The 22,491-nt window shown below is 42.2% G+C and overlaps 1 protein-coding gene across 3 annotated transcripts in view; it reads left to right on the top strand.

Moving 5' to 3' along the window:
• Positions 1 to 22,491, top strand: part of LOC144114339 (protein FAN-like) — an 80,205-nt gene that overhangs the window by 15,819 nt on the left and 41,895 nt on the right. For all 3 annotated transcript variants that reach the window (XR_013311016.1, XM_077647991.1, XM_077647992.1), the window contains exons 10-17: positions 1,588 to 1,659; positions 10,649 to 10,757; positions 11,060 to 11,153; positions 12,159 to 12,241; positions 17,580 to 17,659; positions 18,745 to 18,835; positions 21,628 to 21,691; positions 21,822 to 21,930. Coding sequence is in view for 2 of the 3 variants with exons in the window: in XM_077647991.1 (XP_077504117.1) it covers positions 1,588 to 1,659; positions 10,649 to 10,757; positions 11,060 to 11,153; positions 12,159 to 12,241; positions 17,580 to 17,659; positions 18,745 to 18,835; positions 21,628 to 21,691; positions 21,822 to 21,930 (702 nt within the window). In the remaining variant the exon portion in view is untranslated. The remainder of the gene's footprint in view (positions 1 to 1,587; positions 1,660 to 10,648; positions 10,758 to 11,059; positions 11,154 to 12,158; positions 12,242 to 17,579; positions 17,660 to 18,744; positions 18,836 to 21,627; positions 21,692 to 21,821; positions 21,931 to 22,491) is intronic.

The raw sequence follows: 22,491 nt of genomic DNA, 5'->3' as shown, positions 1-22,491 counted from the left end.
AATGACCGGTATATAAGACGGGGGTCTAATTTTCGCCATGGTGTTTTGAAAAAAAGTTAGACCTATATTCTGGTTTTTACGGTAGTATTATATATCACAGTAGTGATGAAGGTGATTGGGAGGGGTCGTTATGCTGAGACCATCTTCGTGTTCTAGGTGGTATTGAATGTGCAAGGTATGTCGAGAGAGGGGTGTCACATGTAGAAGCTGGGAGGAAAGAGCTTGTCTAAATGAGCATGGAATATCGAGAGAGGTATGGAAAACATGGAAGCCTGCTATGGTTGGTGTTGAAAACTGAGGATTGGTCACTACCCATATTGAAGTCAATAGTACACAAGAATAAATTGGGTGCGTAATGTTCCTGCTCTCAGACGTAATCGGAAGGCTCGGGATACCAGACCCTGCTGCTCTGCAGGCGTGATGCTTTCATTGCATCCACCTGTTGCTGAATTTCACATTACATTGCCGTGGCTGTGACTTTGTTGAGAACATTGGTATCAGTGGCTCAGTGCAGCAGCTAAATTACAAGTGCAAGCTTGGAAAATAACAAAATGACTGCTATGTTGCTCTTGATTTGCAGCCTTACACCATTTTCAATAAGTTCAGTTTTATGAAACCTATGACAGGAGCTGTTGCCATCACCTGCCATAGAACTCTACACTTGCATGTGTGTTTGTGCCACGGATGTGTGGCTATAGACAAAGAAAGTTAAAAGCAAGACGAGTGGCATCTGCAAAAGAAATACCATCACTGTTATCTTCTTTACCAACATATAGACATTTCATGTTTAGTGAAAGTTATGAGAGGTTCACCTACTGTCTTACTCCAGACGTATGATGCTCATGAAACTCGTTTTGCAAGGCTGTAAGTCATTGCCTTGTTAACACTGGTGCTGTTGCTTGACAAGATGTGTAGTGACTGAAGCAACAGATAATATCCACAATTCCTGTGCAGTGGAAATACAGGTGGAAAGAAAATGCTCCTGGAACTGCAAGCCGCAGGCAAAAATCTATCATTACCTTAATGTTACAGCTATTATTTTTGAGATTTTAATGGCTAAGGAAGGCTTTTTATTTCAAGTTTTTGTCTTAAATAAAATTTAAGTTTAGCTTCTGTAGCATTTTTAGCAGTTTCAATGCTATTTGTGTTTATTGAATTCACATGAAACTGAAATATGAAGGCTTTCATGGAAAAATGCTGGCTATTAAAATATAAGTATGCAAGAATTTTGTTGGGTTAGAACTTTATTTCATGCTTCTTGTAATATGTATATTGTCAATTTCTCAAGGCATTAGACAGGTACAACTGTCCTTGCTATGCCAAATAAGCATTCTGGCCTTCCATGTTGGATCTGTGCACAGGGCAGTTTGTTCCAGCACTTTAGTCAGAGGCTACGTTTGTCAGCTGTGCAGTGCTTGATATGGCCGTGTGCCTGACTCTTGTTTTGAATTTGTTGAGGCCTAGGGCATCAACTTCCATTTGGTTTTCACTTGGTTGCAGTGCTGTCAATCGCCTTGCCAAGTTTAAGAAACCAACTGGTTGCTTTTGCACACTTTTCATCACATTTTGTTTTGTGCTTGTCTGCAGTGGCCACACATCAAGATCAACCTTTGTGATGTGAAAAGAGTCATTAGGCGCAGATTTCTTTTGAGACAAGTGGTAAGCATTTTTTTTCTTTGACAGTCGTGGCGGAACTCTCTGGCAGCAAGCATAATTCAAGAAAATGCATGGTGTAAGCTTAAGAGCTTGACTCTAGCTTTGCCCATATTATCTTGTAGCAGCGCTTGGGGCTTTGGAATACAACCAATGGACTTGGTGATTTCTGTATTTATTTGTTTTCTCATTTCCAACATATTGTTTGTTTATTTGTATTGATTCATCATGAAATTATACCCTGTTTGTGCATATTGCATTTCCCATTAAGTGAATGTGTTTTTGCGATTGCTTTATTTTGCAGTCTCTCAAGCTTTCAGTGCTCTTTTTTTAAGGTGGGGGTCCCACTCCAGCAGTGCGAATGCTCCATTTTAAGCTATGTTCGTGCCAGCATTCTGCGTGCTGTTCTTGTTCAAACAGCACTATGGAGGCATCATTAGAAAGCTTAATGCACACTCTGCCAGTTGATGCACACCGCTATAGTGTAGCTGCATTGTCAACTGCACAAGAGGTATTATTATTACAGATGACGAATTCGGTAGTTTCATATTTCCACAATACTGCCTTCGCAATCAGAGTTCTTCAAATTGAAAAGGCCATTAAAAATGAATCGATGAAGATAAGATGATTAAACTTTGCACACTGCACTAGTATATTGTTTGCCCCAAGTTGTAAAAATATTGCTACTGTGCACCCCTATACACAGCAGATATTCGGGCCCAAAATAACTAAATTTGCTATATCTATAAAGCCGCTGATCAAATGCAATTCAACGAACACACATTCTGAGACCATTTGATACTTGATAAACATCTATTCTATATGTAGGCCAAACAAAACTGTCTTAAGTGGAGCAGTTTCTTCAGCAAACTTATCTGAACTAAGTCATATCAGCGAAGATTTGTCATCTGCAAGACCACTTCTTGTGCAGTTGATAATGCAGCTACACTATAGCGGTGTGCTTCAATTAAGCACATTAAGCCTTCGAATGATGCCTACATTGTGATGTTTGAACTAGAGTAACATGCATAATGCTGTCGTGAACACAGCCTAAAATGGAGCATTCATGCTGCCGGAGTGGGACCCCTGCCTTAAAATGTGCTCTTGCTAGAGCATTTAAAACATGCAGTTAATGCTATTGTTTTGCAAACTCATCTTTTGTGTAGTTCACATAAATGACAAAAAAGTTTATCTGCAGTGCAGTTTAAGCTGTCATCACAAGCTGTCATCACACTGTAATCACAACTTAGTTGTAAATTTATTGATATGTTCTCAAAATGATTGGAATTTTCAACGTATTGTGAACATATTGAACACATTGAACACTTTGACTCACTGAGTGGTTTAGTGGCTATGCTGTCATGCTACTGTGCACAAGTTTCTAGGTTTGATCCTGCCTTAGCAGCTCCATTTCTGTGGAGGTGAAATGCAAAAAATGTTTATGTATAGAAATATTTGTGTGCATAAAGAACTTGAGGTCAGAATCAATCTGTGGCCCTCCAGTACAGCATACCTTATATTAGCCTGTTTGTTCCTGGAGTAAAAATTTGCTACTATTTTAAGAGGCACACTTCGTTGTGTTGCATTGTCTGTCTTCCAGTCGTCGTCTGGTACTGGCAGCTGTTGATAAATAGAACAGCATTTTTTTTTATCAGAAACGACACTCATGTGTTGTTATGAATGAAGTCTTTTTGTGGTCTGTAATTGTTGCAGTTATGAGAAAGAGCTCCATCCTGATTCGTGGTTTTCTCTGTTGTTAGTTTATGTAGTTAGCTAAGTTGTCATGCCTGTCCAGGTTGGCTTCGACCTTTGCTCGGGGGCTACTACTATGTTTCAGAAAAGTTGACACAGACCTGCAGCATGTATAGAAAGGTTCTAAATTTTGATCTAGAATTGCTATTTGATGTCTGGCAGCAGTTTTTTTCTGCAGCCTGGTCTGCAAAGTCAGAAATGCGGCCTTTTTTAAAAGGTTCTAGTCTAAGAAGTTCTGCCCGTTACTTCTGACAAGTCCTTGTCTACATACATGCTCTGCTTTCGAGCACCTCTGTGTCTGCCTTATATGTTCTAGGCCATTGGGGATGTCTGAAGTGTCAGAGCATTCCCTCAGTGCTGTGGTTCTCAAACTGGGCTCCTTAGAGTGCTTTTTGATTTTCCTAAACACGTGAAGCCATGCATGCATCAGCTCCTACTTTTCCTTTACCCACTTTATTTTAGAGTAATCATGCTATAATTGCTTACAGTAGACTGTGTCACTCTGCAGCTTTTCATTATTAATTGAAGGGGCCGTGCATACTCCTCTTTCCATGCATGTTAGGCTGGAAGGGATGGAAGCCAAAACATATGCAGTTCCTCGGCACCTTCTGAAAGCTGTTGGGGGTTCCCCACAAAAACATTGACGACCCCGCCTTAGTGTCTTGACACTAAGGTGGGGTGCAGCTTTTACTGAGCAGCTTGAGCAGCTTTTGCAGCTTTTGCTGAGCACAAGTAGCCTCTGTATGTGACATGCATAAGGTCCATCCAGTCCGTAATGTTAAATAAGTGAGCATGCATGCAATGTTCAGATTTAAAGAGGCCATGACATGGTCGTTCTTCATATTGCAGTTTTCTGCTTCAGTAACTAATACAAGAGATTATGATTCAATTTCCGAAATTTGGCTGCCCTGGACGCGCTGTATTTTCCAAAAAATACGATCGAAATTGAGACCGGGAGACTCCTCCCACCGGCAGCGACCGCCAGATTGAAAGCTCTCGTGAGGTCACTAGCACATGCACGGAGCAACGTCGTCTTCTCTCGTTGCTGCAATATGCTCAGCGAGGTCTCATTCACCCCTGTACTTTTGCGGGCGATCAAAGTCGCAGTCGTCCCCCATATATGAATGACTGGTACCGCAAAAGCAATAATAACAGTAACGCAGTTTTTCTTCGGTATAGGCAGGGTCCGGTCACACTATAGGCCGATGCGATGGCGATCGACGGTCGGTGGGCTGATCGGTACGCAAATGCCGTCGCTGACGCACTGGTCTGTCACGCTAGATCGATGACGACGCCAGCACGATCAACGATCGCGTATCGTAGTAATGTTAAAAGAGTCAGCTTAGTGGGAACCAGAAGAGAGTGGTAGGGGACTAGTGTGTACGACATTCTATAAACTTAAGAATTTTAAAACTTATTGGACCTCATGCTAGCCACGGCGACATACGCGATGTGCGTACACCAGTGAAGATGTGCTTTCATTCGGTGCCTGCACATAGAACCGATCGGCGAGGCAAGCAACACGGGCAGAAAACGCTGCACGACGGTGCCGCTCGCCGCCGTCACCTGGGCTTGTGCGGCCAAAGCGAAAGCTTCACACCCGTTGAGGCGATGGCCGGAAAAACTGCGCTTGTGTACCTTTTCCGTATCGAAAAAAGCGAAACAAGCGGCTACATATCATATCTTCACACTTTGTTACTAATCAGTGAGGAACTTTTGCCATATTCTTGAATGTCGGTAATAGCTGTCGAGCGTAGTTTTGGCTACAGTGCCCTCAAAGCGATGACTGCCTACATCTCAGGACGCGAGTACAGTAAGGGGGAAGTGCCGGTGACCCGGTCTGCATAGCATATGTGCAGAAGGCAGCCGTCGGCGTCGACTGTGGACAACAAATCTGGTTGTTTTCATCAATTCAAGTAATGTCCGAACGTTTTTTAGCTAAACCGGTCTAAAATTAAATTTTGGTGACATAAGAGAATGCAGATACAATTAGCGGAAAGCGCCGGTATCCTACGCGAAGCGTTTCCTAAGTAGACGATTAAACATTATTGGCGCTTATTGCAGTGTTATCATGGTGTGTAAATGAGTAAAAGTGCAATTTGTGAGCAAAAGTACGTAATATATGAGGATAACCCACCTGGCGTTTTATGCCACGCAAACGAGCAGTACTGTTTGCGCACAGCCATGTAAACAACCTCAGCGCGGGGCTGCAGTTGTCGTAATCGTCGCACTCCTGGGACACAACGCGCACGCACAGCAAAATGCTGTACTATTATTTCGAAGCATTCATTTAGACGGCGGCGACTATTCATCGCTGCGGACAGTGAAAGCATTCGAGTCACGTAGCGTTTTGCAAGTGGCTTGGTTCCTGCAAAAAGATTCTATGAGTCGAAGGAAATGTATGTTCGACTTACAAACGCGTACATGCAGCGCGGAAGTCATCGCACTCGGCACTTTTCTCTGCTCCTTTCGTGCCTCAAGGTTACTACTGTAGTGCACTTTTTGATAATTTGAGTTTAATTATCGAGCGATGAATAGCGGACAAGAACTTGGTAGCTAGCTACAAAACACAGCGGCTTTCACGGCTCACATTGGCAAAGGTGTGCACGGCACGTGCCGCTTTTCACATACGGGAGCACTTGACTGCTCAAAAGAGACCACACTCATAACGTACGAGCAGCATGCTTCTAAGTGTAAATAATAAAGCAGGGGTCCATCGATTTCTGTTTCCTCAACAATCGGAAAGTGGGCGCCACGAGCAAGTCCGCTTTCCCAAGGATCACTCAGCTCGCGTACTAAGTTGAAGGCTTCCCAAAAGAGAACACGGAAAATGCATTTTATTTCGCTAGGCTAAAAAAAAAAAAACTTTTCGAGCGACCGCTGTCTACGGTGTGCATGCAAGCACCTCAACAGCTCGCAGCAGACGACGCGTGGCGTGTATGTGCTCGTGACGTCGGCGATCAGAGGTTGCCAGACCAGCAAGCAGTTCGCAAAAGAAGCAAAAAAAATTCGTTTTAAAAATATTTACCGCACAGAATCAACTAAAAATTGGGAGAATTGTAACTTAGCCTGTTGGGAATTAAAGCCGATAAGCAGGGTATGCGTGAAAATGGGCTGTCATAGCCCCTTTAAGCAACCAAATATCGTCTGACAAAATCAAACCAGTGTGCGAGGAGCTCAGCAGCAGGCGTCTCTATGCATCATCTTTTATGGCATCCGATTTCAAATGGCTTGTCAGTATAAGAGATAAATCTCGATGCTGGGAATGGAGACAGCATTTTTGTGCTTCTTTTGGCAGTCGACCGCACTTTACATCATTGCAGTCGTAACTTTTGACATGTTTTTAGTAGTCATAAAGTCAGATTGAACACTTCTGAAGCAGATCCAGAATTGTTTCCTGTTATGTGCTGCTCTTGGGAGAAAACGGTCTCCAGGACCTGCGAACAGCTGTCTAGGTGCAACGAAGTCATGCATTTATGTTATGCATTAGTTGCATCACGTCATGCCTGATTTCACTACTTCATGTGAGAGCACATGATTCTTACTTCCACTTCCACCAGAGTGACCTTGAGCCTTTGGCTGGTAACGTAGCCATGTGCTCTCTTAACGCTTATGTGCCCTGGAGACTTTTGTTCCTGATAGTACATTAAGCTCCAGATTCATTTCACAGGTGCTGCTGAAAGTTACGCCTTGTCTAGGGCTGAACTTGCTTTATTATTAATACGACAGCGTTAGAGCGGACGTTCGGAGGAAAAGCCATGCTCATTTGTCACACTAATTCAGGATTGGTGGAGGGGGTCGTGACGTCACACATTGAGCTTAAAAATAAAAGTGAAAAAACTCCGGCTAAATTGCGTCTACACGGTCGTAGCATGACAGAAATGCCATTATAGCATATAAGGGTGTAAACTAAATTATTTACACTGGAAAAGAAATTGGGGTACTAATTAGTTGGGAATCAAACCCACGAGCCTTGGGTCAGACATGTTACCGCTAGGCCATTGAGGCACATTCATACGACTTAGTTAAAGGAAAACCTTTTGTGTCTTCTGGTGTATCACATGGTCTGGTATGCTTGCTGATGTATTATAGTGAGTGTATGTAGTTAGAAAGAGGTACTAATTAAGAAAGAAAGCAGAAAACAAAAATACCCATTAACACTGTCGAATCATACTCTTAGGGCAGAGCTTAAGTGTCCCCTTACTTCTGTTCTTCTGACATGGCAGTGGCGCTTTTAGATGACAGTGGTAGCTCTTTGCTGAATGCCCTTTATATTTTGCTCTCAACTTCAAGGCACGGCATGTGTTTAGTGCAGCTTTGGTACTTACAGTGTGATGGAGGCTACATCCACCTGCATGTGCTTTCTGAAGACTTGTAAGAGCTGGTCAAGTGTTGCTGTGATCGTCACAAAGAAAAAGTTCATTTTTTGTTTTTCACTGTGAAAGACTCAATGGCTGCAGTTTAATGGAACAGTACAATTTCAGCAAGTACCTTATAGTACACTTTAAATTTCTACAGCAATGACTGTGTTGTGGAGGATGTGGGATCTTGTAAGGAATGCAAAAAAAAAAAAACACCTTTGGAGATCTTATGCTAATTGTTATGCAGCCCACTGAAGGTCTTAGTGCTTGGTATTTTGTTTTGTGGCAAGGCAAGTTTTGCAGAAAACTCGGGCTTAACTTATACCTGAGCTACACGGGTACGTTGAGCTGACATTCGAGTCGAACGGCATTCGAAACTTCGAATGGCATTCGGACTGGACGGACCCGCACGGTGCTACACGACTATTCCAAAAGCATTCGAAAGTTTCAGTATTCTGCCGCCAAGCTACAGGGGTGCTGCTGCCATCAAATTTTGTTTTAAACAAATATAGCAGCAACAATTAATATGTATAGTTACAGTCCGCTATAAAATTGCTACTTTTAAAAGTAATATGTCATTTCTAATAAATTTTACTATTTATTCATTACTAAACGCCTTTGTTCTAAAAGAGGCTCAAGCCAACGCCTCCCAAGCCCGTAGCCCTGCCATTTTTTGTGTGTGGTCTGTTGGCTACATTGGGCTCTATCTCCTGCGTGTGTCGCAAAAAACGAAAAAGTGCAATAAACTTCACTGAATAAAAAAAAAGCTCACTTAAAATGTACATAGACGCACACGCACACAAAATAAAAAGACAAAACACAGCAAAAGCAACAGCACAAAGTGAAAAAACTGGCACCGGGCCAAAATGGCTGCCTTTCTTTCCTACGATGGGTTCCAGAGTATGCGGTAAATATTTGCTTGCTAACAAAACTTCTGGAAAAGACCCGTGTAGTGTATATAAATAGTATTTAGAATTTCATCGTTTAAAGAACGTATTTGCTCTTCAAAACTTATGCTGCCACCTATGGCGCGAAGACGCTGCGGTAGAGAGTAGTCGCGCTTGCGCCTCGAAGGCATTCCAAAATCTCTAATGTCTCCGCGGAGCTCCGTCGACTCGAATGTCATGTGAACCGAATGCCGTTCAAAAACGTCATGTAGCAGCGCAGGTTTGGCAGTCGAGTCGAATGACATTCGTTTGGAAGGCATTCGAAACGCCCGTGTAGCACAGGTATTACAGTCTTATTCAAGATACAATTCTATCAGAAAATGTCAGGTATTACTTGGCAGAGAAAAACTGTAATCAAATTACTCTGTAGTTCGTACTGTATAATTGGCTTTTTGTACTGTTGTGTTGGAAAATTTGGAGGGAATCGTGAAGTTCTCTGAATATCCATGTCTTTTATTGTAAAGCAGTAATTGGCAAGGAAACATCAAGGAAACATCAATTTTATCAGATGCAGATGGACAGATGAGATCAGGAAAGAATGTAATAGTGTTAAGATGAGACAAAAGGGAACGAAACGCTCGTTCCCTTTTGTCTCATCTTAGCACTGTTACATCCTTTTAGTCAACGTGTACCAACCAGCCTGTATCAGCTCTCTTCTAGAGATCAGGAAGTTTGGATGCCTTGGGTTGCCACAGCTGGTACAGGGCAGGGCTAATTGGAGAGTAGTAGGTACTTCTCACCGCAGCAGCGGCCTAGTGGTTTGATCATCCGCCTCATTGTGGGAGGTGTGGGGATTGATCCCCAGTGTCTCTGGGTACCCACTGGTGATACAGTGGGTACAAGCTTTCCCCTGGCCTGGTGCTCGGCTTCTGCTCGATGAAATGCTTGGAAAATGGATCTGTGACCACACCTTGTACAGATGAAAAATATTTTGTGCCATGGCGCTCTTTGGCCAAAAGCTGCCCTTGCATCATCGAAACTCATTTTTGCGTCATCGAAACTCCCTTTTTTGTTGTAAATCAATAATTGGCAAGGAAAAAAAAATTAGTTCAGAATCAGATGGACAGTGAGATCAGGACATTTGTGGGATTAGGGTTGCACAGTTGGTACAGGACAGGGCTAGTTGGAGATTACTGGGTGAGGTCTTTGTTTGGCGATGTGTTTAAGTGGGCCAGTGATGATAATCATGACGGCTTTTGCTGCTCTAAGTGGGTTCGCTTTAACTTGGTTAGAAGTGCACGTATCAGCAAATTGTGGATGTTCTGCTGAGGCCTTGGAACCTCCGCTAAGGCTAGATTGCATTCACTAGCAACTGCTTGGAAACAGCATGTGCAGCTTATTAGACCATGGCACTGAATTATTCAAATAGAAAACATGAATATGGAGAAAGGACACCATACCATACAGAACGAGCACCTTGCCTGGAGCCAGGGGCATGTTGCCATATATCTTGATGCACTTGCCTATTGGACAACTTAGCCCATTTGGCACCGCCTTCTGTGGATGCCTGGTGGTTACACGGCTGGGGCCAATCTTGGGGAAGAGGGCACATTGCTGCCAAAGAAGCCTCTTGTCTTCTCGTGCTTCGGGAAACAAGTAAAGCATGTGCTTTCTTCATTGTTCACGGCACATCTCAACAGCGCTGGAAAATAGGGCACTCTGTAGTAGTTGTCACAGCATGTATTGCAATATTGTGACAATGGTCTTCTAGCTGTGGCACTTGCATTACATAGAAATGCACACTAAAATTTTGAATGCATGCAGTGCAACTCATGGCTGCTTTAAAAATTTCATTTTTCATTTATTTTCTCCTTAAAGGCCTGAGGGCATTACATAAGGGGAGACGAATTAACATGATGTATATTTCTTGAACATGAAAAAATGTGAAGCTTAGTAGAAAATGTGATGAATTGTTTATTCTTCCTTTATTTTCAGGGCCTAGAGCTTTACTGTTCTGACAGCTCTGTGCTAAAGCACCTTTTCCTTTCCTTCAAGACACAGCAAGAGCGAGATGAACTGTATAAGCAGCTTACCAGCCAAGAAGGTAACATTTTCCTTATCGTTATCTGTCATCATGTCTGATACTGGTGACTTCAAGTACAGAAATAATGTCGAGGCTGTGCCTGTAGCAAGCTGGATTTACATTCTGAATTGCATTAAAACACCATTTGAATAGCCATGCATACTTCCTGACTCGCAGAGTGAATTGATTATGACATACACTGTGACTAGTCGTAATATCTTTGTGCAGTGTGGCAAGTCAAGGATGAAGGGCATACTGACGTGTGACTAGTTTGCAATCATGAGTGTTACAACCTATTTTTCTTCCTTTTTTCATTTCTGCAGCATTAAAGCTTGAGGACTCTGGCCAAGAGAACATGACTTTGCTTTGGCAGAATGGTGTCATTTCAAATTATGACTATTTGCTGTACATCAACAGGTATGTTTTGTGCAAAAATGTTTTAATTGTATTTTTACTCTAATTTGGCAGGCCTGAGTCTTCTGTCTTAGTGCAAGAAATAGGGCCATTGGCTTTTAAATGGTCCCTGAACCACTTGTTGTTCAAGAGAAATTGTGGGACACCTTCCCAGCAAAGTTACCCAGAAAGAATTGTTCCTAAATGTGCAACAGGAGCAAAGGGATTACATGTACAACGTTTAGCTTTTCAACTTGCCTTCAACTTGGTTTTCCTCAGCTCCCCATTTCTCCCCTTTGTTTTTCCTCAACTTGTGCCTCTGGGCGCATTGCCCCAGTTAGAAAGGCTATAGCTGTTGCCCATGGTAACTTGGCTCTCACCACAATCTTGGATGGTGTCACGGGTAAGTGCATGTTAAACCTCCCCCAGCATTGGCTGTCGTATTCAGTTCCTGTAGGCTATGCTCCTCTGCCATGCTAACATGATGGTAGATAAGCTGGAAGAAAGAATGGAGAACTTAGGTTTGAGCTCCATTTGGGAGCATTTTGCACCAACGTAAGGCTGCATAACTTGGCTGAAATGTTCACTGCAGTGCAGTCACTGCATTGAATATTACTCACCTAGCTCAAGGGTGAGTGGGGTTCAGGGTCTTTTTATGGGTGGAAAAACTTGCCATGATCCATTTGTAGGTATGACCTCATGTAGCGTGAGGAGTGTTATCTGCTCACTTGACCTTTTGCATTGTTTCCAAAAGTGCTTTTTACAAAACATCAAATTCTTGCACATTTAAATATTCCTTCAGTATTTGTGCTTCTTTTTAGTGAATGACATTTTTTGGCATGTTATAACCTTTCTGTTAAGTGCACAGTGCATAGAGCAAGTACACAGAAAGGAAGGAAACCAGAAGAGTTATTTTTTGTGTGTGTTGTTCTTTGCACTGTGCATTCACATGTTCATAAATTTCACTATACCGACTAGCCAGTTGTCTGCAATGTTATAGCATAACCTATTCTACGCCCTCGGTTACAGTTTGGCTGATCGCAGTTTTAATGACCTCACACAGTATCCAGTGTTCCCTTGGGTGATAGGGGACTACAAGAGCAATACTTTAGGTATGGTGTGAATTCAGTTTATTTTCTCTGAGTCATAATTATGAAATGCAGTGTTGGTGTACATCAAAGTTTGTTGTACTTGTAATCAGTATATTTGTCATCACTGGTTAATCTTGGTCTTGAAAAGCAGCAGCACTGCTTGCATATTCTAGGTATTGAAATAAAGTGAATGCTTAGACAAAAATTTGTTGGTCTTGTTGCTGCTGAAGTGCCAAAAAACTGCTAGTTGAAGGTGTCATTGCGGTGAGGTCTTGCAAAACCTGTTTGATAATCAACATGCTTTTAGTTTTCCACTGCAAATTGTGTTGACGCGAAGGCTGAATATTTTCCTTGCTGTTTCTTTTTCACGCCCATCTTTGAATGGGCTGAATGAAAACAAAGGTTTCTCAGTTGAAGCACGGTTTTTATGTTGAAAAGCATTTTTGATGCGAAAGGCATAGTCCACAGTTCTCTTCATTAAAACAACCTTCTCTACTGTGTAAAGATAGGCAAAATCAGTGGTACTTAGGGGACCTTTCACCTGTTCTGTTGTAGCTTCTATGCAATGGTGCAGTCCTCACTATTAAGCCAGTGCAGTGGTGTATGTTACATAGAAACTAGTCATATCTGATTATTGCTTGTCTCATATATAGTAGAATCTTGTAATGCATATAGTTGGCATGTATGTGCAAGAACTACATGCTAAGCAGTAGTACAGGTTTACTGAAAGCAGTAAATTTGTTGATAAAAAAAAAACTATGACAGTGCACGAGTTTCAGTTCAGTCCACCTGGTGAGAAATTGATTATTTTGCCGCCACTGCTGCCTTGCAGTGACAATGGCAGCATTTTAGTGCCACACTCAAAAGCCAACTAACTTGTCTGGAAGGTACCAGACTCGTGTGTTTGCAATTGTCGCAGTTGCATCAAGTGGCAACAGTCAGATGTTGGCACACCAACTGATTGTCCAACTCTGCAACTCACCATCGTCACGTCACATCTAAAAAGAAGCGTGCTGCACATAATGTGTTGGAAATATTGACGCTACTTATTTAATTTTAAAGTTCTCAAAATGGTGGTCTTCATTAGTCTGTTTGGCAATTCTTGAAAAAGAACATCACAAAATCACATTCACTACAGGTATTCTTGTCAAATCACACAATTAATCATCATCATCATAATTTATTAACCCTTAAGGGTCCCGAAGGGACATTACATAAGGTGGGGGGGGGGGGGGGGATACAAAGTGTCCGACGGTCATACATATGACAAGGCAAACAAAGTAGAGGAAACTAGGCAAAGCAAAAGAGTAACAAATTAATATATTCAATGAAAGAAAATGTGAAAAAGAAGCACACAGAAATACACACTACAGTATTACGTGTCCAATAAAGTGTTTGATTGTTTTGCAGTGCATCGTAGCTGACACAGGGTTTAGGAAAGTTTTATTCTTTGAAATGGTCAATGAGTAGCTGCCTAAAGTTGGAAGGATTTGTCTCAACAACAATGTTTTCGGGCAGGTTATTCCAGAATTCGATCGCACAAGGAAGAAACGATTTGTTGAATGCATTGGTGGAGCCGTGCAAGCGCTGTATGCTAAAGGAATTAAATAAACGGCGAGATGATCATACCGGAGTGCGCAGAAGGCGTTTGCGGAGTGCTGGAAAGTTAAAGTACAGTTGGTGGAAGAGGCAGAGAATTGAAATTTTTCGGCGATGCGCTAATGATTTGAGACCGAGAGATGATTTCATGACAGTAACACTGAGCCGAGGTTTGTGCTGCGAGGTGATGAAACGTGCTGTCCTGTTTTGGATGGCCTCGAGTGAGTCAATCAGGTAGGCCTGGTAAGGATTCCATATTGTTGAGGCGTATTCTAGTTTGCTGCGATTATATATTACATATGCTAGTTCTCTGATGGCTGGGGGAGACATGGTAAGTGACCTCCTGATGAATCCAAGTGTCCTGGAAGCACTGGCACATAATTTCATTATGTGATCTGCCCATGTTAGACTGGTCGTTATCTCAGTGCAGAGGTACCTGTATGAATTAGTTTGAGACAAGGCTATTGAGTTCAGGGTGTATGGAAAATAAAGATTGCAGCGTTTGCATGAAATGTGGATGAATTTGCATTTTGAAACATTGAGCTGCATTAGCCAGTCGGAGCACCGCTTCTGAATTCTGAAGAGATCTTCCTGTAATATTGTCTGATCACTGCTGTTGATGATGCGGTGATAGATGATGGAATCGTCCGCGAAAAGACGGACTGTTGATAAGATACCAGAAGGTAGGTCATTGATAAATATTAAAAACAGTAACGGAGCAAGCACCGATCCCTGGGGGACTCCGGAGATTACTCTGGTAGTTTCGGATGTATGACGGGTGATGACTGTGAACTGTTGGCGGTTAGTTAAGAAGCAGTGGATCCAGGATAAAGTAAGAGGGTCGAGTGACAGACGAGAGAGTTTGGACATCAGACATTGGGGGGGACGCGATCGAAGGCTTTGGCAAAATCTAAGTAGATGATATCGGTTTTAAATGAGGAATCTAAATTTAAGTGAAGATCAGTAGTGAGCTCAAAGAGTTGTGTTTCGCACGAAAAGCCTGCCCTGAAGCCATGCTGATTGGAAAAGAAAAAGGAATTCTGATCGAGGTGAGATGCAATATATTGAGTATAATATATGCTCGAAGAGTTTACACGAGATACATGTCAGCGAAATCGGTCGGTAATTCGAGGGGCGGTGCGATCTCCAGCTTTGAAAATTGGCACAACTCTGTTTATCTTGTAGTCCTCCGAAAGTTGGCTAGTTTCGAGAGATTGAGCAAAAATCAGTTGTAGGATTTGACTTGTAACGTATTTTGATCTTGGTGGGGATGTTGTCTGGTCCAGGGGAAGTGGATGGTTTCAGATTATCAATGAGATTTGAGATTCCATCCGATGTGATGACAATAGGTGGCATAGCTGCATAATTAAGGTTAGGTAGGGCAAAGCTGTTGCTTTCTATGAGCTCATGGGTAAAAACAGAGGTGAAATATGTGTTCATTGCGTTCGAGCGCTCGGAATCTGTAACATCGGAGCCGTCTCGCGCCTTCAAAGAAATATTATAGGAAAGGTTTTTAGTAGGCATGAGTAGACTCCAAAATTTTTTCGGGTTCACCCGTATTATGTCCATAAGGTCGTGACAGTAAAATTTTCTTTTCGAAGACCGTAATAGCTGTGTGTATTCGCGTAGGCAATCGACTTATTTCTGCCACCTCACAGCGCATCCTGATTTCTTGGCAATGTGGAAAAAGCGTTTCTTCTTTCGAGACAATTTCCTCAGCGCAATTGAGTAGCACGGTTTACCGGCGTCCCCTCGGATACAAATAAGCAGGACATAAGCGTCTACAAGAGGTAAAAGTTTTTCTTTAAAAAGACTTGAGTTTTCATTCACCGATTTCGTGCGTCTGGAAATTTCAAAGGTGCAAAGGAAATCTTCGAGATGAGCGTTAATGCTCGCGAAGTCAGCCTTTGAATAATCTCGGATATATTTATTAGACGGTTGGCAGATAGAAGTTTCAATGGAAAGGTTGAAAGATATGAGGCAGTGATCGCTTAATCTACTAGTACATGAAAGCGATTCGATCAATTCAGGGTTAGAAACGAGGACTAGGTCGAGAATGTTTCAACCTCGCGTTGGGATACACACTGCTTGAGAAAGGTTGAAGGCAAGGACCAGTCCTAAATCCTAAAAAGTGCTTGGATTGCCGAGATGACGCAGTCAGGTTTTCCCAATCGATGTCAGAAAAATTGAAGTCCCCACACACTGTAAGATTGGCGTGAGGGAATCGAGTCTGCAAGTTCTCAAGAACAGAGTGAAGGTCATTAACAAACGAGGGATCGGTATCAGGGTCTCTGTAGCATGCAACTAGCATGTTTGTACAAGAGGGAAAAGAGAAGTTAATGCAAAAAATTTCACAATGGCTGGTAATACTAACTAGGGCGGAAGAAAGGCTTGATTTCACCAGAGCAAGAATGCCGCCTCCCCTGCGGTCTACTCTGTCTCACCAGTACGCGTGAAATGACTGATTGTCGTGAAGTAGTTCGAAATCCTGAATATCGGGTGTAAGCCAAGATTCAGTGAATAATGCGATGTCTGTGCTGTGGTTATCAAGAAGGGCTTCAACTGTTTCTTTTTTAGGCATGTAACTTCGAATATTGGTTAGCAAAACCAAAGTTTTATGATAGGCTACAATAGGGCATGGGCACTGAGGACTGGAAAGATGAGATTGCGGATCCCGCAGTACTTGCAGTAATTGCTATGGTTTCAGCTCAACTACAGAATCTGTATCTGCATGATAGACGAAATGCTTTTTGCCGATGAGTAGCTTATCGAAACGAATCTTGAACGATGCTTTGCTTTGCTGACCGTAAGAGAAAAGTTTCTTTCTAGCTAATCGAACCTTAGCTGAATAGTCTTCGCGAACAGAAAACTGTTTCCTTAGCTTGACACTACATCAGTGTACTGTGCAGCATTATTGGCATGGCAGCATGGGCGCTTCTGGTTTATAGCTAGTGTATGGAGGAGATTCAACTGTTTGAGTGCTTCTGCCACTTGCTGGTTGCAAATCACAGTGATATGCGGCAATGCTGAGTCTTACTGACTGCCGCTGTGAAGGTGCCTTAATCATTGACCACACTTGATTGAAAGTTGCAACAGCTTTAGTTCCTGTTGCAACAGCTGACATATCTAAAAAGAAAATGCTACACAGACCCACTTTCAGCCACAACTAGCTGGGCTGTGTGTTGGGCTGCATGCTCGGTCGGGTAGTAAAGACATTAACTGTGATAAGGATTGCAGTGATAAATGCTTGCTGCAAGCACATGTCACTGCCCCTGATGGGTGCAACATCATGGCATGTTGGCACTTCCTTTGCGAGAATCGAAGGCAAGGTCACAATTTTCTGTGTCGATTGTGCTTTGCAAGAGGGTGGAAAAGGTTTTGTGTCAATGTGTGGCATCACAAGACAGCCAATCAGCTATATGGTTGGACGTTTTATACAGTAGTGAAAACTGTACACATTAACTTGCAGGTATACAAGAAGCTAGTAGAAAGTGGTTGGCAAGCACATTAGTTCAATGCGGCTACATAGGAAATCCTTTGTGACTGCATTTAAAGTGCACCATGCATTTTAAGCAGTATGCGTAATTAGGTTACATTCGGGTTCCGCTCTATTTGATGTTCGTCTTTGTTGTGCCAAAGAAGTTTGTGGTTATTCAGGCTTTAGTAGCCTGTGTATAAAGCATGTGGGATTTTATTTGGTCTTAATGCTGTTTTAACAATAAGAAACTGTGTGCATGCCTGGTTTTTAAATTTTCGGCAGACCTGAGCAACAGTTCAAGCTACAGAGACCTGTCCCGACCATTGGGTGCACTATCAGAAAAACGTCTCAAGAAATTGAAGGCAAGTCTAATGAACTCAATACGGCTGTGTCTTGATCTGTGGTATTGAACTTGAGTATACCAAATGTTATACAGAGATGAACTCAGTTAAGGCAGAGTGTCAGATATGAGACGAACTTTTTAGCCGTGCTTCGGAAGGAGTGAAATCAGAGAAGAAAAAAAGACGATCATGTGATTTCAGAGCCTTTTGCCGCACAGCTAGCCAGCTGGGGAGCCATTGGAGTGCTTGGAGCTTGAAGGAAGGCAACAAAAAAACAAAAACAAAGAACATCTAATAGCAGTCGCTGCAAAAAAGGGGAGAGAAAAAGAGAGGACCAAAGAAAAAACCTTTAACAATGCCATTTTCAAATGATATGATGTGGTCATGTTTCATGCTTTCTCTTTTCGTTTCACTTGATGTGTAGTGCAGTAAATATTCTGTTTGCAAATTATCTTCGCTGCAAGGTCATTTCATTCATTTTTTTCATTAGTAACATGTATTTGGACCTAGCATACTCATATATCCTTTTTTTTTTTTTGGGGGGGGGGGGGGGCGTCTAATAATAAAAATTTTTGTGGCCTCTTCAAGGGAGTCTGCTGTATATTGAACAGGTTTTAAGATTGCAAGACTAAAACTTAGCAGTGATTTAACTATATTAAAGAGAATATTGGGCATGTACATGTACAAACGTATGCAACTGTGGGCATTTTAAACTGTTAGCTACAATGTGGTTTCAGTTCCTTCCACATCATAAATTCCCAACTCTTTGTGTACTTGCTACAAGGCTGCAGTACGAGCTCAAGTATGCATTTTATTTCAGCTCTAAAACAGACGAGAGAAAGTTGAAAGTTGCTGTGTACAAGCAGCCAAAGAGTCAGGATGATATGCAAAAACCTCTTGGAGTGGCTTTGAAGCTGAGCAGAAATGAACATTTGCATTTGTATCGCCAGGTCATTTTTTTTTTCCTGGTGTGAAAATTTTTCAGGCTTATGCTTTGTGCATTTTTGCCAAGGTGCACTAATGCATGCCTCTTGATATCTAGTTGGTTTTTTTCGCTGTTGGTTTCCAGACTGGTGATGTTTGCAAAAAAAATTTTTATTACATAGGATCGCTATGCAGAAATGGCTGAGCCCAAGTTTCTCTATGGGTCCCACTACTCCACTCCTGGCTTCGTGCTGTACTACTTGGTGCGCAAAAGTAAGCAGGTTGCTCTGTCCCATATCGGTGATTGAGGCATAACCCAGATCTTAGTGTGGTGAAAGAAAAAACTCCCAGACCCTTCACCCCCCCGCCGTCCCCCTTGGGGCAGAAAAGTGACTGTGCAGCCCCCTGTACCTGAAGTCCAGGATGCCATAGGTGGATGTTGGTAGCATGGCAGAAGTTTGAACCTTCCTGCTAATATTCAATATATTTGGTTTCCAAGTGATGGACGATGGCGCAGGGGCAGCCTGATATTATATTTTACCTTGGTATCTAATGAATCAAGGATGTGAGATTGGATTGCGTCATCTGGAAAATATTCCTCTTTGACACTTATCAGCTTTTTGGAATGCTCATTATGATGAAATAATGGTGATAAACAGAGCGAGGCAGTTAGCAATGCATTTAGGCAGTTAGCAATGCAGGACAGGTGGCAATGACATCATGGATAAATCATGTTCAGCTGTCACACTGCTAAATACAGTGTGTCTCATCCAGATCATCTGTACAAATCAGTAAATTATTTCAGGAAACTTCTCTATGGAGTTTGATCACTGGTGGCAAAATGTGCTGACATTGCATTTCATCACTGGTGCCATATTGATTCGTTTACTTGAGTCTGGAAGCAGTTCATGTTGTGGTAACATGGGATTTTATTGCAGAAAATAAATGACAGGCCTCAGTGTAATATGGATGGCTTTTGGGTCGTGAAAGGGGTAGTTCTCATAAATTTTTTCAAACAAGGTGAGGCTGTCACATTGAAACCCTGCTTACAACAAGTGGTGGTGTTATCAACAAGTGGTGGTGTTATCTGCAGTGGGCAGCATCTTGGCGCGCTGCCAAAGGGCGCACTGCCAAAGAGTGCGTTGCGTGCCCCCCCCCTCCTTCTGGCAGGAGCTCTCCTCAAAAGATAAACAAACAAGTGATGTTATCGGCGGCGCCAAGGTCTGCACTGCAACAGCGCGAAAACTGAGGAACCAGCTACAAAAAGCTTGAGGGTAAAAAAAAAAAAGTAAATTCTGACCAACAAAAGTGGGGGGCGGGTTCATTATGCGAGTGGGTTCATTACGTGAGTAAATAGGTATGTTGTTCCTTGCTTACTGCAGCATTCTGATGAAGTTTCGCGTGCATGAGGCACATGTAACTAGCAACACGCGCATGCGGCAAGGGAGGCAGAGGGGCAGAACTTGCCATCTGTTGTTGTACTGCACATAATTGTGCGTGGCAAATTTCCAGAAAGGGAGGAGGAAATGTCAATGTTAGTGTCAGTGCAATGCTGACCTCTGAGATTTTAAATGCAGTGGCTGTTTAACTCACAGTCTAGCTGTGGGCAGCTAGTTATTCATAGTTTGAATGTTTTGCATATTCAAATACTGGGCATTAAACAGTTCACATGAATAATTTGACTGGTTATTATTCAGCTCTAATCCGAAACTCAAATACTTACACACACACAGCAAACAGTATTAGTGCGTAAAAAGAATGGCTGTTTGAATTCTGATAGCAGTGCTCTTGAAAGTGTTGCATGAAGCCCTTGGTACTCATAGATGTAATATGTAAGTTTTGAGGAGATGAATGTATCAGGGTTATAAAAGACATGTGGCTCACTAAACTCGGTATATTTTTGCTCACAGTATAGCTTGTATAGTACATCCTTTTCCTCTTTGGAACTTATTCCAAGTGGTATAAATTTTTTAAAGTTGCACAGTTTTAATATAGGCACTGGAAGATGTTTGTTTTGCATAGTACCGTAAACATAAAATCTGATTACATTAATATGGGCAAACTTGGACTATAGTAATGCCATCAGGTGTGTGATTAGTTAAACTTCCTCAAATTCATTTACAAGCTGCCGTTGTGGCTCAATGCTTATGGCGCTCGATTGCTGACCCGAAAGATGTGGGTTCGATCCCGGCCGTGGCGGTCGCATTTCAATGGAGGAGAACTGCTAGAGGCCCGTGTACTGTGCGATGTCAGTGCGCGTTAAAGAACCTCAGGTGGTCAAAATTCCCGGAGCCCTTTACTGCGGCGCCCCCATAGCCTGAGTCGCCTTGGGATGCTAAAACCCCATAAAACCAATCAAATTAATTCTCGATGGCATGAGTGAGGTTATCATTCAAGTTTCCACTTTATTTGCTAATATTTAGTAGTCTTTTGAATTTGCCATTAAATATAGGATACGATATATATACCACCATTTTTTATTTCCTTAGTTCCTGTTAGAATAATGACATCACTTTAAAGAGCTGATGAGCTATGTTTTCAGCAGTTAGGGAATTTTCAGACATGACCTCATTTCAATGTCACACTGCTTAACTTTTAATCTCTAATTTTTATTGCAGCACTACTCTACTGACACAGTGGTTAAGTTAAAATTTTGGTGATTGGAACAAGTGCATGATAAGATGTTGCAAGGACGCAGTATAGATGCGTATAGATCCAAAATATTGCAATAGAGCTAAGATAGAGCATGTTGCATTCCGAAGCACTGGTACAACTGCAGCTCACAGCAGCAGTAAATCAAGTTGTGGCAGACATAGTGTTGTTTGATGTTAAATTGCCATGTGCATGCAAGAGAAAGGCAAACTAGCTTCTGGTCTCAGCATAAAATTTTTCTTAAGGTCTGTTTTGTTAATTAGTGGCATTTGTCATAGAACACGCCTCCAAACGAACTGTTGTTTTGAAGAAATGTGTTGAGAAAATGTGCTATGTATTGTAGTAACATAAGCTTGTTATTTCCTTTCATTTATTGCTTTGTTAATGATGGTCTGTTTTCTACCTGGTTTCAGTGCCGCAGTACATGTTGTGCCTGCAGAATGGCCGCTTCGACCACCCAGACAGAATGTTTAATAGGTGTGCTTTAAGGCTTGCTTCTGTACCGCCTGTCGTTGGCTTTGTTTTGCATGCAGTATACTAACTTGAAATGATGGTGATAATGCTGACTTGAAATGATGGTGATAGTGCCGACTTTTCTGTTCTTTAGTATTTCTGATACATGGAGGAATGTGACTACGGATGCAGCAGACTTTAAGGAACTTATTCCCGAGTTTTACGACCCTGCTTGCAATGGTGACTTCTTGGTCAACTCACTGGTAAGCTCCATGGTGGTTCTTTCGCCATGCGTTCTACCCACTACACTTTGTTTTCATGGCCTTGAGGTTAATGTCTGCTATTTTTATATAAAATAGTCAGTGTCCATTACATTTTCACAAGAATGCCTTCATGAAAATCTAGATAATGACCAATCATAGTCATAGGTGAATCTTTTAACCTCTGCAGCAGTTGCAGTTAGCAACACAGCCAGCATTAATCAAGTGGCTCTGGTATGCTGCTCATTACCCGACATATTTGGTATTTTGGCAAGTAGAACTAAGAATTGAGTCCTGTGGCAGAATAAACCTACGCTTCAGCCAGATTGGGTGTTTGGACTTGTCGCCTGCATTTCACTAGACAGTTAAAAAATGGAGCTCTTCTTCTTAGAAAAGTCAATGAAAAGTTGGAGGTTTTGCTGTCCTGCTACCCTCCACGAATTCATCGCACATGTGGGATGTGTGGTGGGATGTGTGGACGTGACGTTTCGATGCCTGGTGTGGAATAGTTGTGCAGGCATACCCAAACTTTTTTAGTATGGGCAGTTTGTAGCTAGCAGCTCT

This window comes from Amblyomma americanum, chromosome 1 (assembly GCF_052857255.1).
Source record: "Amblyomma americanum isolate KBUSLIRL-KWMA chromosome 1, ASM5285725v1, whole genome shotgun sequence".
NCBI classification, from domain to species: Eukaryota; Metazoa; Arthropoda; class Arachnida; order Ixodida; family Ixodidae; genus Amblyomma; species Amblyomma americanum.
Note: the sequence above shows the minus strand (reverse complement) of the source record. Positions and strands in the feature narration are given on the sequence as shown.